The following is a 15,255-nucleotide window of genomic DNA, read 5'->3' on the forward strand; positions in this document are numbered from 1 at the left end:
CCGCCTTCTTTGATACGATACGACTCTTTGTCTCGTGACAGACCCGGCTGTACTGTATGTAATCGCTGTTCTACTGCTCCTGCTTTTACATAGAGTACAGCGGGGTCGGTCACATGACGAAGTGTCATATCATCAGAGAAGGCTGCACAACTAGACTACCGACCCCCCCCCCCCCCCCCCGGCAGCGATATAAAAATCATGGAAAGTCTCAGAATCAGCGCGACAGGGGACCAGATTGTATATTAGCGAGCGTACTCACCCGCTACAGTACGTACAATGCTAGTAATCTTTGGTCCCAACAACCCCTTTCCGCTGCTTTGAACATTTCCTCTTTATGAATTAAGAAATCCTTTTTTTAAGATCCCTTATAAGAGAATTCTAAACCAGACAATCCCTTTAAACCAGAGCGACCCCCATTGGAGCATTGGCTACTAATTTAGGCTCCAGATCAGACCCCATTTAAGGCTCCCAGCTAGAGACACACGATGGCATTGTCCGTGTAATACATGTGGATCAGGGTGCATTGTGGGTAGTAGGTGCGGATTGAGGACTTGACAAAGAACACAAAATGCAGTAAATCCGATTTATTCAGGAGGAGGCCTAAACAGTAAATGATTAGAATTATTCGTATTTTGGTTGGATCAGTAAAACCTGAAATACTTAAAAACGTAATACAGGGTACAGGACGTGACACTCCTGGAGTTTGCAGACATGATAAAGGGGAGTGCTGCCGTATTGGAGACGTTATCAAAGTGCAACAAATCTCTACTGTCAATGTGTCGTTTACAGAACGCCAAAAAAACAGAACTTAAATTAGGTTTCTTTGTGTGTGACAAAGGGGAACAAATTCTGCAACAACTCGAGAACCGCTCCGCACTTTCCTCCAGGTCACTGCACTTGCGTCGTACCCAAACCGACAGCGCTGGCATAGGCGGACAGGATGTCGATGACTTGCTTGGTTTCTAGGGTGAGTCGGGCCTCGGTTAGCCAGTCATGTGCCACCCGTCTAGACTCTCCTCTCAACTGGTTGACAAGCTTTGCTGCCAGCTCCAGGTCGCCATGTTCGATGCAATACGAGGCAAAAGAAAGCAGTTTAAATGTGTCCAGGTCCTCGGAGGTCAGCTCGCTGGGGGGTTGTAGTTGTTTAGGTTCAAACATGAGAATGGACTGTATGTAAGAGAGAAAGTATTGGTAGAGACTGTTTCTGGTTTCATCAATCAGTGCCACCCGGCGGGCGAGATTACGGACGGTATGAAAACGGGTTCTCAGTGCCTCCTCGCTGTATACACCGCGCTGCAGGGACTCTTCGGGCAGAGCGGTGGTCAGAGCTTCCGTGAATTCGTTGTTGGAGCAGCTTGCTCTTATTCCCTGGACGGCACTATCCAGGGGTTTGGTGGGGTGTTCACCTGAAGCCGATCTCAATGTAAATTTTAAAGCTTCAATGGAGAGCCATAAGTGATGGGCTTTTCTGGCTTCTTCTTCGGCGACGGCATGACCTGCGCAAGAACAACAAGGTCACCAAGACATTCAAAACACATTCATCTTATAGTTGAGGCCCTACTGGTCTGTGCTGATCAGTAATGGACGGAGAGTCTGCACCAACAGAAGAGAATGTGCCCATAACCCTCTGGCATACACAGATTTGCATGGTAGGTGATACTTTGATTTTTTGACAACCCCTTTAAAGGGAAGCAGTGGATTTGGAGCGCTTTAACAGAATACGGTATATTCTACAATTTTGCTAAGCGCATAATCAGTAGGATTTATAGGGACGGCGCTGGGAGACTGGGAGAGGAAATAGGCAACGATATGAAGACAATAGGGAGCTCTAGAATTCCTTGTGATTACGTGACGTCCTCCAGACCACATAACAGTAAACGAGAGATGAAAGCTTCCAAGATCCTTACCTTCAACAGCCTCCTCAATGCCCTTCAGCCTGGCATAGGCAGTGTTAATATCCAGCGTGAAGCCATCGAGCTGCTCCTGAGAGAGACGTCTGAACTGCATCTCTTGTTCTGACAGTTTCTCAGACAGGGACTGGAAATAAGAAACACAACGTCAGTCGCGTCCTGCTAAAGCCGGCCAGTCCCCAACCAGTGCCAGGCGTCAAGCTCACCTGCTGGAATTCGGCCTTCATCTCCTGCTCCTGGACTCCGAGGACATCCCGCAGGTGGTCAGTGTGCGCTGCCGCTTGTCTACGCATCTGAGTCCTCATCTCCGCCTCCATCACCTCCCGCACTTCTTCCACCTGCAATGGATCAGTTTAGGCTTTACTAGACCTCTTCTTTAACATGCGGTGTAACCTTGTCCAGACTCCGGATGCAGCAGCCTCTCCTTCCCAGAAATACATGTGATCGTAAATGGAGAGACAGCACCTCTATCCTGCCGGAAGCTTAGTGACCATGACCGGGTGTTGTCATTGACCTCTAAGGCTGTTACAGTCTAGAATAAGGGGGTCTGCCAGACCGTAGTAAGTGTTCAATAAGCTTTATACTCCTCATCACTCCCCTACACGGTCACCACGCTAGTTGTAGGATTAAAACAATCATAAAATGGTCGCGCTACCTCAGTCACCCCCCACTGTTGCAAGGAACGAGGGGCTCATTCGGCCTTTTCCAATCGTCCCATTCATAGTAAATGGGGGCGATGGAAACAGGCGAGTGCATTCAGTGGATTCCAAAACTCCCATTTATCTCTAATGCTCATCCTGCTCGTAGGCCAAGAACGTGTATTTGGGGGCCCTTCGTTCTCAGCAAGTGTGGGGCCACTGATGTCAGACCACCACGGCTCATGCAGGGTCATGTGATGGACACAGGTGCTGGGATCATTAGTAGACATAGCCCTGATACACATACTGTAACGAGACGTGACACCTGTGGGTCCATCACATGACCAGGACAGAATTTTATCCACTGGAAGTAACTATGAAGTTTCCTACTGTATAACAGCAAGCAGAGGTCTTGAAAACCATGAGTAAATAACACAGAAAGTATATTGGAAAATTGTACAACTATTATATTAAAAAAAACATTCATTTCTTAAAAATCGGACAACCCCGGTTTTCGGGGCTACCCCTTTGTCCAAAGGGTAGCCAGCATAAATTTGACTGCATCACTAGGCAGGACTGAAAAAGATGTAACGTAACCAAAGAGCTATTGCTCAACTCCCAGATCCCCGTCACACCAGTGTCGCCGCTGCGGTCCTCCCCGCCGCTGTGTGATGACATAGCTGCAGCGATGATGTCCTTGTATACCCTCGTGATCGCTGCAGCCAATCACTGGACTCAGTGGGTATACGGCACAGGATCGGGGAGGCCAGTGCTTGGCTGCAGTGATCACGTGGGTATACAGGCACATCATCGCTGCTGCTATGGCAAAAAACGGCAGCGGGAAGGAACGACAGGGATCTGTGAGGTGAGTAATGGCTCTTATTTTTTGCATCCCTCCTACATTGGCCAATCTTTTAAATAACAGTTTAAAACATCTGCATCAGCTGGCATCATGGCGCAATGTGCTGCATTATAAATGGCTGATATAGGAGACGCTCCTGGTACCTTCTTGTCCTGCTCCAGTCGGATCTCGGCACGGTAATGCTCCAGGGCTTTGGACACGGCAGTTTCCAGCGCCTTCTTATCCTCCAGTTTCTGTTTCTCTAGTGCGGCTTCAATGTGCTGCTGCTCCCGCACCCGGTAGTCTGCCAGCTGCTTGTGTAACTGGTCAATGCGGCGGTGGGCATGGGCAATCAGAGAGTTCAGGTCTTCAGTGCTCAGCTTGCCGGCTGCACAGGACAGGGACAATTACAATATATACAAACAGGAACGTGGTCGGCCTTCACCACATTGCAGGCCTCGCTCGTATCTTACAGGACACTACAGGAGTTTCTGCAAAGCTTCATAAGTAACTTGGTAAATACTTTGCTTTACCCACATTTTATTGATATTGGTCCTCTAGTCGCATCCAGAGCTGTATTCAGATTTTTTTATTTTTTTTGTGCTTGAAATTAGTCAGTACTGTGTCGATCGGAATACCCTCAATATTTTGGGAGATCGTCCACAACACATTGTACAAGATGCGTTACCCTGTAGACTATCGTATGCTGTAGTGCTAGTGAACACCATCATTTCCCAGAATTCAAATAAGCAAAGTACGTTCTGCATAGACACTAAACTGGCAGGAAGATCGGACAGGCAGCTTGAGTGATAGAAAACTAGTAGGATTGTAAACGCAGCTCTGGATGTGAATGGAGAAGACATGATATAACTCAGATTAGAGGGGTTTTCCAAGATGGCAATATTGAACACGGATAGGCCATCAATATGTGGTCGGTGAGGGATCAGACTCCCAGTACTCCTGATGATCAGACAAATAAAGGGGTCATTGTTTGCTGTACATTTGGTTGTGGCTGTTCAATTTAATGGGACTGAGCTGCAGTACCAGGCACAACCACAACCAAATATATGGCGCTGTGCCTAAGGTAAGCAATGAAGGGTACACAGAGCTGGCTGGAGCATCGTGGCCCCTTCATTCAGCTTATGAGCAGAAGTGCCGGGAATCAGACCCCCACTGATCCTAAGGATAGGCTAGTCACGGAGGGAAAAAAACTTTGACCCCTTCCCGACATTTGATGTAACTGCACCTCATGGTCGAGAAGGGGGGGCACGGAGCCGCCTCCATACTCAGCACTTTACTAGAACGGCCGGGATTGGAGATAACTCCGACCCTGCCTGTTTAACCACTTAGATGCCATGGTCAATAGCCCACCATCATCTGATCAAGCCCCCACCCCCTCCGTGAGATTGAACAAAAAAAAAAACAAAACACCCTATTACGGTTTTTCCCCTAAACCAAAGTAAAAAATAAATTAATATCGCCATACCTGTATAAGTCTAAACTATTCTAATATAACATTATGTAATCTGCAGGGTGACGCCATAAAAAAACAAACCAAAGATAAAACCACCAGAATTGCTGTCTCTTGGTCACCTCGTCGCTCAAAAAATAGAAATAGAAGTGATCAAAAAGTCATACGTACCCCAAAATTATACCAATAAAAGCAACGGCTTAGGCCTTATTTACACAAGTGTGTGGTTTCAACGGCCGTCCCACGGACCTCTAATTTAAGGGGGCCGTTCACATTGTCGTTGTTTCAACGGACTGTGTGAAGGGTCCGTGAGAAAATAGAAAATGTTCTATCTTTTCACGCATCCCTCCATAGACTCAACTCTGGGGGATGCGGGATATCGCGTCGCGCAGAGCACGGATGCACCTCGGGCGTGAAAAACTGCCGTTTTTCACGTCAGATGCGCAGCGCTCGTGTAAATAAGACCTTATTCTGCAAAAAACAAGACCTCACATGCTCCATCAACGGGAACATAAAAGCTATGTTTTTCAGACTTTGGCGACAAAATAGTTTGTTTCTAACAAAAATATTGCCGTAATCTAACAGGGTCGCAGAATAGAAGTTACATGTAGTTCTTACCGCATGGTGAACGCCGTAAAAGCGACACCCAGAAAGCAATTGAGGAATCACTTTTTTTTTATTATTCCTCCCCACAAGAGAACAATTTTTCCCAGCACATTATATGGTACATTAAATTATGCTATCAAAAATGACAACCTCGCCACACAAAAAACAAGCCCTCATACGGAAAAAACAAAAACACGAAAAATAGCTGCGGCGGCAGGGGATTGGAGAGTGTGTGCCATAATGTTAGACATCTTTACATTTGGCATCTGCTAAACGCCCTGATAGATACATTTGAGTTTGGCTAATTTTCTATCTAAAAAGTACTGCATCCACGGAGGCCATGTTGCTCTGGATGCGGCCACGTGATCTCTACACTGAGGGATAATTAATCTTAACTAAAAATATTCGATTGTTTGGTGTCCTGTACAGACCTGTGTGTCTCCATGGTTACAGACTACAAACAAACCCTGTGTAGTCGGATCCTGCAGTCATATTGCCATCCCTTACTTGTTGCTAATATACATTCGGGTGGTTACAAGAAACAGGGGACAAGTGGATAGCAAGAAGACTGCAGATTCAGACTACACAGTTTGTTTGTAGTCTGTAACCATGGAGACACCGATCTGCTTAGGAGCTGTAGACACGAAACTGGAGAAGATATTTAAAAAAAAAAAAAAAAAAAATAAAAAATTTGTTGCAAAGGTGAACATGGCCTTTAACCCCTTAACGACAGGTCACTTACTGGTACGCGGCAGCCGTTAAGGGGAAGTATGGAGCGTGCTCACGGGCTGAGCACGCTCCATATACAGCGGTTGACAGCGGGGTTACACAGCCGACACCTCCCTGCAACGGGCGGAATCAAAGATCACTTTGATTTCGCCCGTTTAATATCCTTAAAGGCTGGAGTCAATCGCGACGACGGAAATTAAGTTGTTAGAATCAGGGGCCGCCCCCTCAAACACACGATCGCACCCCCTGGCGCCCCACGATCGGCCGTTTACAGTGGTTGTAACGGCAGCCTAAGGGCCTAATAAAGGTCCCCAGGTCTGCACTACTTTGGTCAGAATGACGATATACTGCAATACATTAGTATTGTAGTAGATCATGCAAGCGATCCAACGATCGCTGCTTCAAGTCCCCTAGGGGGACTAATAAAAAAAAAAAAAAAAAAGTTACGATTTTTTGAATCTTCCAAAAAAACAAAAACAAAAAACAATTACAAGTTCACTAAACCTCCCTTTTCACTAAAGCAATGTTAAAAGAAATAAAAGTGAACATAACTGGTATCGCCGCGTCCGTAAAAGTCTGAACTATCACAATATAGCGTTGTTTAACTTGCTCAGTGAACTACGTGAAAAAAATATATATATGAAAACATGTAAATTGCGGGTTTTTGGTCACCTTAGCTCTCCAAAAAAAAAAAAAAAAAAAAAAAAAAAAGGATAAAAAGTGATCAAAAAGTCACATGTACCCCAAAAATGGTATTGGTGAAAACTACAGCTCACCCTGCAAAATTTAAGCCCTCACATCACTAAATTGGAAAAATAAAAAAAGCTATGGTTTTCAGAATATGGCGACACAAAATTGTATTTTTATTTTCTTTTTTTTAAAAAGTGGTAAAACATAAAAAAACAAAACAAATTTGGTGTTGCCGTAATCTTATCGACCTGTAGAATAAGGTGAATATGTCGTTTTTACCGCCTGATTGACACGGTAAAAACAAACCTCCCCAAAAAATAATAATTGTGTAACCGCTGTTTTTTTACCGATTTCACCCCACAAATAATTTTTTGCCAGATTCCCAGTACGTTATGCGGTACAATAAACGGTGCCATGAAAAACAACAAACTTGTCCCGCAAAAAACAAGACCTCATATGACTATGCCGACGAAGAAATAGAAAAGTTATGGCTTTTGGAAGGCGAGGAGGAGAAAACTAAAAACGAAAACCTTAAACTGGCCTGGTCTTTAAAGGGTTAAAGAATCTGATCCATTGTGAAGTAATGTCCTATTTGCAGCTGCAGAGGGCGCCCTATAATAGAAATCATTTTGGAGGAAGACACAACATGGGATCTGGTCTGTCTGCAGCAATACCTGCAGGGGACTCCATTACTTACTCATCACAGCCGCTTTATTATACGGGGGTGACGCAGACAGACATGCAGAGTACAGGCTACACAGGCAGAGTACAGGAAGGTGTCAGTGTTAGAAGGGAGACAGGAGCAGAACTCACCTACATCGGAAATCTCTGAAACAGAAAAAAAATGAAGGTTTGGAGAGGTTAACGCCGGTCCGCAGGCGACTTACAGGACTCTACATGCAGAAAAGCCATAACCCCCAAACAAGAACAGAAACCACCGACCGACAAGAAGCCAGTATACCGATCCCTGAAAGGACAATACAAATGTTATACTAAACACGGTCACATTAACAAAGGACCGGGCCCTCCTGACACGTCTATTAGTAGATACTGGTATTCTCCATAATACAATAATATTGAAGCAACTTTTTTCAAATACTTTGCTGTGCCGTCTCCTCAGTTATTCCTCCAGGAAATCTACAAATAAATGGTGTTTCCAGTCCCTAGTTAATGAGGCGTGTTACTACCCAGTCAGTACCCACTAAACAGTGTCAGAGTATGTAGGGACATTCCCTATCGCCAAGGTAATGGCAACACAGTTATCCATAAATTTCCAGGAGGAATAACAGAGGAACGTCACAACACAGTCTTAAGAATAGTTTTCAGAATTCTTAGTTTATTGGAATACAAGTATTTACTGAGACACGTGAGAAGCTCTGACAGGTCCGGCCTCAGTGACGCCCACGAGTTTTTGTAACAAACAATGAGAAGTCCACCAATATAGAGGTAAGGTGAATGGGAATAAAAAAAACAAAAAAACTTTGGCGATCCCAAAACAACCCTAACCCCACTAGTTCCTCCTCAGCAGGAGGGGTGATCTACACAAGTAACATCTATTTGCTGCCATCATGGTCTGAAGCCATAAAGCAGCGCATGCAAAGGAGAGCGCTGTACAAGACATGCAGTACATCACACCTCAGATACCGCGCCGCCGCCGCCACACCTCATAGATACCGCGCCGCCGCCGCCACACCTCATACATACCGCGCCGCCGCCGCCACACCTCATACATACCGCGCCGCCGCCGCCACACCTCATACATACCGCGCCGCCGCCGCCACACCTCATACATACCGTGCCGCCGCCGCCACACCTCATACATACCGTGCCGCCGCCACACCTCATACATACCGTGCCGCCGCCACACCTCATACATACCGTGCCGCCGCCACACCTCATACATACCGTGCCGCCGCCACACCTCATACATACCGTGCCGCCGCCACACCTCATACATACCGTGCCGCCGCCACACCTCATACATACCGTGCCGCCGCCACACCTCATACATACCGTGCCGCCGCCACACCTCATACATACCGTGCCGCCGCCACACCTCATTCATACCGTGCCGCCGCCACACCTCATACATACCGTGCCGCCGCCACACCTCAAACGGTGACACCACAAGGTGAATAGAGGAACTGTCTCCCTCTAGCCTCAGCTGTATCTATATAGAGTAGACGCTGCTGGGGAGTGAACTGGATGCAGATGAGATTTTCATGATGCGTTGTCTTATATACAAGTCATAACGGAGAGCACCGGTAATTCTCCACCATGAAGCAGATGGAATGATTATTTTCTATCGCTCTGGGTTATGACCGGTTTCCCTGCACTGGATATAATTTAACTTACTGCGTCATATGCAAGAGAAATAATACACTGAAGAATGCTGTAAAATACAACGGGGCAATTCATTAAGACTGGCGTTTCAGTAATCGTAAGAAAAGTTGAAGTAAACTGTGACACATTTATTAACCTCCGTGCTCTTCTCCCCTCTGGGACCCCTCCTCACTCCAGCGCCGCTCGTACAAGGTCCTGACAGCGAGCAGCGTCGGGCCCTTATATGCAACGCAACACTTTAACGTCATTAGTGCTGCGTCACACACAATGTCCTGCCGATGCCCGGCATCAGGATCTTAATGAGCCGCGCTGGAGAGATGAGGGGTCCCGGAGGAAAAAAGGGGTGCAGGGAGCAGAATTTGTTTTGCTACGCCACATAGAGTGAAGCTAGGAGCTGGCGTGGATTTCCACTAAATGGAAAGAAAGCAGCCATGTTTTTCGGATTCTCAACAACCCCCTTAATGTATGGGATATTGCAGCGGAGGGAATGAAGAGGAGCGGCGGCCAGATACCACTGGTGCCGCCTATCTCTGGGGAAATCAGACAGGTTAAACACCCATCCTGATGCTCTCAACAGCCGGTATCAGGAGTCGGTCTGGCACCCCCCATAGATCCATCCAGAAATCGAACGTCTACAGGCCGGCAGCCACCAATCACACCCAGCAGAAGCTCAAAGCCACTAAATAATAGAGAAGTGCACGCGCGGCCAACACACCACCAGTCTCCGGACCTCTCCCCAAGCATGATCAGGACTGACAGGAGGCATCACAGAAATTCAGACGTGTCAGATATGGAGAGATTTTAATGTTTAACCCATTGAGCACCCAGGCTGGATCTTGGGACCCATGCACACAGCAGAGCCGTATACACGGAGCCTGTAAACAGAACGTGGAGGCCGTACAGCTCCCTAGTAAGGAGCACGAGGCACAGTGTGACACAAGAGTGTGTGGGGACATACCCCATTGACAAGGCAACCGACAGTTGTCAACTTAGTCATACATTTCCAAGAGGAACAACAGTGGAACAACTATGCAAATTTTTAAGAAAAGGCTGTTTTTTCAGTGGCTATCGCTGCACTGAGTTTCACGATTACCTAACAAAATCAAAATTGATTGTGAGGTTTCAAGGGGTTAAAAGAACAGTAAGAGACACGACTCCCAATTGCTGCCCATATAATTCTTAGTTGTAGCATACTGCGATCGCAAACAGTGACACTTCCCAGAAGGGCTTCTTGCTCCATGTCACACATTTCTATGATGCCAACGCATGTCACACATTTCTATGATGCCAACGCATGTCACATATTTCAGCGTACCGTTCCGTTCACGCCACACGACAGAAGCGGCTTTACTTTAGTTTTAGTAAGACACACAGCACGGACATGATTTTACCATCATACACATGACAGAAGAAATGAAATACGTCTAATAAATTATAAACTGGGGTGCACCCTCCGCCATATACTGGAAACCTGCAGACACTTACTTAACCCCTTCCAGCCAGGTTGCACCTCTGGTGTAACACTGTCGAGCTCCTTCTGAAAATCCTCTCGGGCGACGGCCACCAGCTCATGGTACTGAGCCACGATCTTGGCTTCTGATTGAGCAGATTGCACCTACAATAACAGGACAGATCATCAACCTAAACATTCACTGCACCAGATCAGTTACTATAATAGTAATATGGGGTGCGTATAATGTTGTGGAATTATAGGAATCTATTATACAGATGCTGAACACGTAAACCCCTTTTAGTCACGTCACTCAGATACCTGCTGCCTTTTGACGGAGGGTGGTGCAGGTCCCCAGTCTACAGCGACATCTTTTGGTGTCGCTGTAGAAAAGACTTATGAGTGTTCCAGTGAGCGCTCATTCTGTAAGCAGGAGCTGCTGAACTTAAGGAAGCCTTTGGAGTACATCTGGTATGTAGAAAAATTACGACCCCAGCTGTTTAATCCCTTGATCGCCGCAGTCCATGACCAAAAGGGGACTTCCCTTTTCGATCGAGTTTTCAAAAACACTGACGCGATAGGAGACTTAGGGAACCCTCTGCAGTCAGCACTGGGGACCTATGGCTGCTGAAAGTCTGTGAGCCCCAATGGGGAATAAGTAAGGAAATCCTCTGTACAGCGCTGTGGAATATGTTGGCGCTTTATAAAGTAACAGAAATAAATAAATGAGGAAACAACGAAAAAATTTTTGCTGGTCATTAAGGCCTTTTTCGAGGTTTGGCCATTGAGTTAGGACAGGTTGCTGGGATACTAAGATTTGATTAAATATTCTGGTTATAAACATTTGATATATATACCACGTTTTACCTTTTTAACAATGTTATCCAGGTCCACGATCATACGATGCAAATTTTCTTCAGCTGACATGATATGAGGTTTGGCGCCATTGATGGAGTTCTTCTTGGTGTCATCAATAACACCCCGCATACGCTCCAGCTCCTCCCTGAAGCAAAACAGAGATGTAGTCACGGTCACTGCCAGCAGGGGGCGAGCTTGCTGGTCTAAATAGCAAATAGAAATTGTTCTTAAAGAGGCTCTGTCACCAGATTTTGCAACCCCCATCTGCTATTGCAGCAGATCGGCGCTGCAATGTAGATTACAGTAACGTTTTTATTAGGTAGCAGATAGGGGTTGCAAAATCTGACAGAGCCTCTTTAAAGAGGCTGTCACCAGTTTAATACTTCCCTATCTCCTACCTAATCTAATAGGCGCTTTAATGTAGATAAATACTGCTTTTTATGGGGGGGGGGGGGGGTTTCAAACATTTATTTTTGACCAAGTTACGATCATTTTTAGTTTTATGCGGATTTGTTCTAAATGCCCAACTGAGCATTTTTTTTAACTTTTGACCAAGTGGGCTTTGTAAAGAGAAGTGTAAGGCGCTGACCAATCAGCATCATACACTTCTCTTCATTCATGGCCAGCTTTATTCACAGCGTGCTGTGAGAGCTTGCCCGCTACTCTGACACTGTAAAGATTCCCCCTTTACGCCAACCACAAAGTAATAATGCCCACTTTAGTGCCCCCATGAAGTGATTATACCCTCATTATGCCCTCATATTAATAATCCCCTTTTGTGCCCTATATTAATAAGCCCCGTGTGCCCCCCTGCAAAGTAATAGCGTCCCAATTGTGTTCCCACAAGTTAATAGTGCTACCTTTGTGCCCCTTCAAGGTAATGGTGAACCCTGTGTGTTCCCACAAGGTAATAATTGTCATATGTGCCCCCCACAAGGTAATAGTGCCCTCCATGGGCCCCCTTAAGGTAGCATGGCCTCCAGCCGTGCCAGGACTGCTGCTGAGGAGGTTAATCGTCCTGGCACGGCTGGAGGTGATGTCTGGTCATTCTCCCGTCGCTCCGGTGAAGGAACTGCGGGAGTAAGTGACGTCACAGCGTGATCTCGCGAGATCACGCGGTGCTGTGAATAAAGCTGGCCACGAATGAAGAGAAGCGTATGACGCTGATTGGTCGTCAGCAGCAGCAAACACTTTTCTTTACAACGCCCACTTGTTGAAAAGTAAAAAAAAACAAAAAAACACCCAGTTGGGCATTTAGAACAAATTTTCATAAAATTAAAAATCATAACTTGGTCAAAAATAAACGTGTTTAAACCCCCCCCCCACAAAAGTTGTTATCTACATTAAAGCGCCTATTAGATTAGGTAGGAGATGGCGCAGTTATAAACAGTTGTCAAAGCCTCTTTAAAACGGTAATGCAATGTAAAGCCTGCCATCTAACAGATCGGCAAATCATACAGATCATGCAGGTAACCGTTTACTACTGTATGTCTAGATAGATGCAGCCAGGACGGCAAGACGCGAGAAGCTCACACAGAACACACGATAATACGAACTTTGCTTTGAGTAGAGCATCAGCTGCCTCATCCACAGCTTTGCTGCGCACCTTCAAGGCATCCTCCAAATCCCGCCACTGCAAGGACTTCGGTTCAGCGGAGATCTAAGAGACAGTAGGGAGTTACGACCACCAGTCAGGAACAGAACGTCAAATCTATGATTTAAAACATAGGGTTGCTCTTCATATGCAAGTCCCACAAGCTTTTATGTGGGACAGAGCTGGGTATCTGCTCACTTGCGTGTCATCCATTGCTTCACGTAACTTCTGAGCATGGAAGTTCACAGCTTGCACAGCGGACTCCTGCGAGGTGATGGCCTGGAGTGTGACGCGGGCAGTATTGCCGAGTGCTTCCTCTAGTACCACTGCTATAGCTGTGGAAAAAAGGCTGATATAAATACAATGTACTCGTCCAACATGTGCCTAGTGCAGGATACATTGGGTTCATGGACATCACGTCACTACAGTAAAGTAAACAGTGGACCGGTGAACGGGAGAATGGGGGTTGAGGGAGGTATTGACACGTGCAGACAAAAAAAAACCTCACGTATCTTATAGAAATAACTAGGAGTGATGTCACAGACACATTAATTCCCACAAACATTCTGCAGCGGGACCAGTGTAGTCCTACCCTCCAGATAAACCCTAAATTGTACGACTTCCCTCAGTCATGACCTACATTCAATCTTTTCTCTCTCTTCTTTCTCCTGCTGTACGAGGCGCGCGGCTACCTCCTCTGCGGGACGTTCCTTCAGGTGGTGAGACTCCTCATGCTCACACTCCTTACAGTGCTCGGCTTCTACCAGGTGGAGAAAGCAAACAAGAGCGAAAAGTCAGGCGGGCAATTCAGAACACTACAATTAATGGACATCCAGCAAAAAAAAATAATAATCAAAAATCGAGCCCACCCTAGCATTTTGGGAAGGCATGGTCTGGTACTTGTTGGCCTCCCCCACCCCATTCATATTGCTTGTAGGAGAGGACGGCACGGCCTGATGGCTCGTTTCATTTTCCTGTCTCACATCTAATGTTACTGTGATTTTGTAGATGGAGCTCAGGAGTTTCTGACTAGCCTGTGCCGGGGCCCTCTTTTTTTTACAGGCCTCATGAGATGCCTCTATAGTACGACCTTTGGCCAGGGGAGGTTGGCTTCATATACAGGATCTAGTGTCTTGCACCTTCACCTGTGCATGGGTTGTGCCATTTAAGTGACTAGAGCGGAGCTGCAATGCCAAATACAACCTGAGAACAGGCGTGGCATAAACTGCCCTCCGTTGATTTCAATCGGAGGTAGAGGCATTTTTCTCCTGTATGGTTTGAAATCAATGGAAGGCAGATTTTTGGACGCAATTTTTGACCAACAACCGCCCGCAGCTTTTGCATTTGTTTCATTAAAAACGCCCCACGAAAATAAACTATCAAAAAACATTCAACGGAATTTTGAGGCAGATTTTCTCCTGTTTGGCAAGAAACACTGTGCACATATCCTTAGGTTCAGTTCACACAGTTTTTTGGTGCTGATTTCCGACGCGCTTTCCACGTCAAATAAGCGCCAAAAAAACAGCCCAAATCGCCCCTCATTGATTTCAATAGGAGGCAGAGGAGGTGGTTTTCCCCTGGTGGATTTTGGCCGCTTGCGGGGAGAAAAAAAATATAATACTTTTTTGAGTAGTTTCCACCTCGGACGCTTGTTTTGCACACTGTTTGAGGCTGATTTTTTTCTGCCTGCAAAAATCTGTGCGAACAAGGCCTTACCATGTTGTTCTGATTTCTGGACACCCCCTTTAACCCATGATATTCAGGTTTCTGGAGCTGTCCTTGGAGCGACACTGGCGGGTAACACTGAATGACATAGCTGCTGCTGGGTGACTGATTTTGGGAAGTTCCTACTCGTACTATGTCAATTATCAGTCCAGATGTTGTGCATTTACCTGAACTTGCTGGATGTTTCGGCTTTTGCTCTCCTGTTTCGGCCACCTTGGGAACCTCTTCATGCACCACTGAAGCTGGGACTGAAAGTACATCCCCAGTGGCAGAAATGATCTGAGCTACATGTGATGACGCTACAAGACAACAAGAAAATCTGAAGTGAAAAAAAAGCACAAAACAAAAACTTCCTGAACTCCTCACAGTTCCGAATATGTCAAGGGAAGGATTTCAATAA

At 46.1% G+C, this 15,255-nt stretch overlaps 1 protein-coding gene across 2 annotated transcripts; it reads right to left on the minus strand.

Moving 5' to 3' along the window:
* Window positions 1-569: 569 nt before the first annotated feature.
* Window positions 570-15,151, minus strand: LOC142748985 (MICOS complex subunit MIC60-like). 2 transcript variants are annotated; one of them, XM_075856472.1, is made up of 11 exons: window positions 15,023-15,151; window positions 13,771-13,890; window positions 13,329-13,465; window positions 13,093-13,196; window positions 11,546-11,681; window positions 10,714-10,843; window positions 7,699-7,713; window positions 3,554-3,777; window positions 2,117-2,248; window positions 1,908-2,037; window positions 570-1,496 (listed from the first exon to the last, which is right to left on the minus strand). In XM_075856472.1, the coding sequence occupies exons 3-11, from the start codon at window positions 13,341-13,343 to the stop codon at window positions 889-891; spliced, it is 1,494 nt and encodes a 497-aa protein (XP_075712587.1). In that variant the 5' UTR covers window positions 13,344-13,465; window positions 13,771-13,890; window positions 15,023-15,151; the 3' UTR covers window positions 570-888. The 2 variants fall into 2 exon arrangements, with proteins under 2 accessions (XP_075712587.1, XP_075712578.1); XM_075856463.1 differs by lacking the exons at window positions 7,699-7,713; window positions 13,771-13,890; window positions 15,023-15,151 and having other exon boundaries at window positions 13,329-13,444.
* Between the last annotated feature and the right edge of the window lie 104 nt (window positions 15,152-15,255).

This window comes from Rhinoderma darwinii, chromosome 1 (genome assembly GCF_050947455.1).
Source record: "Rhinoderma darwinii isolate aRhiDar2 chromosome 1, aRhiDar2.hap1, whole genome shotgun sequence".
Taxonomy (NCBI): Eukaryota; Metazoa; Chordata; class Amphibia; order Anura; family Rhinodermatidae; genus Rhinoderma; species Rhinoderma darwinii.

Coding starts and splice junctions, on each gene's coding strand:
- LOC142748985 (XM_075856472.1), bottom strand. Junction 11,682..13,092: donor GATGCTCTACTCAAAGCAAA/GTTCGTATTATC, acceptor GTTTTGCTTCAG/GGAGGAGCTGGAGCGTATGC. Junction 10,844..11,545: donor TGGATAACATTGTTAAAAAG/GTAAAACGTGGT, acceptor CTGTTATTGTAG/GTGCAATCTGCTCAATCAGA.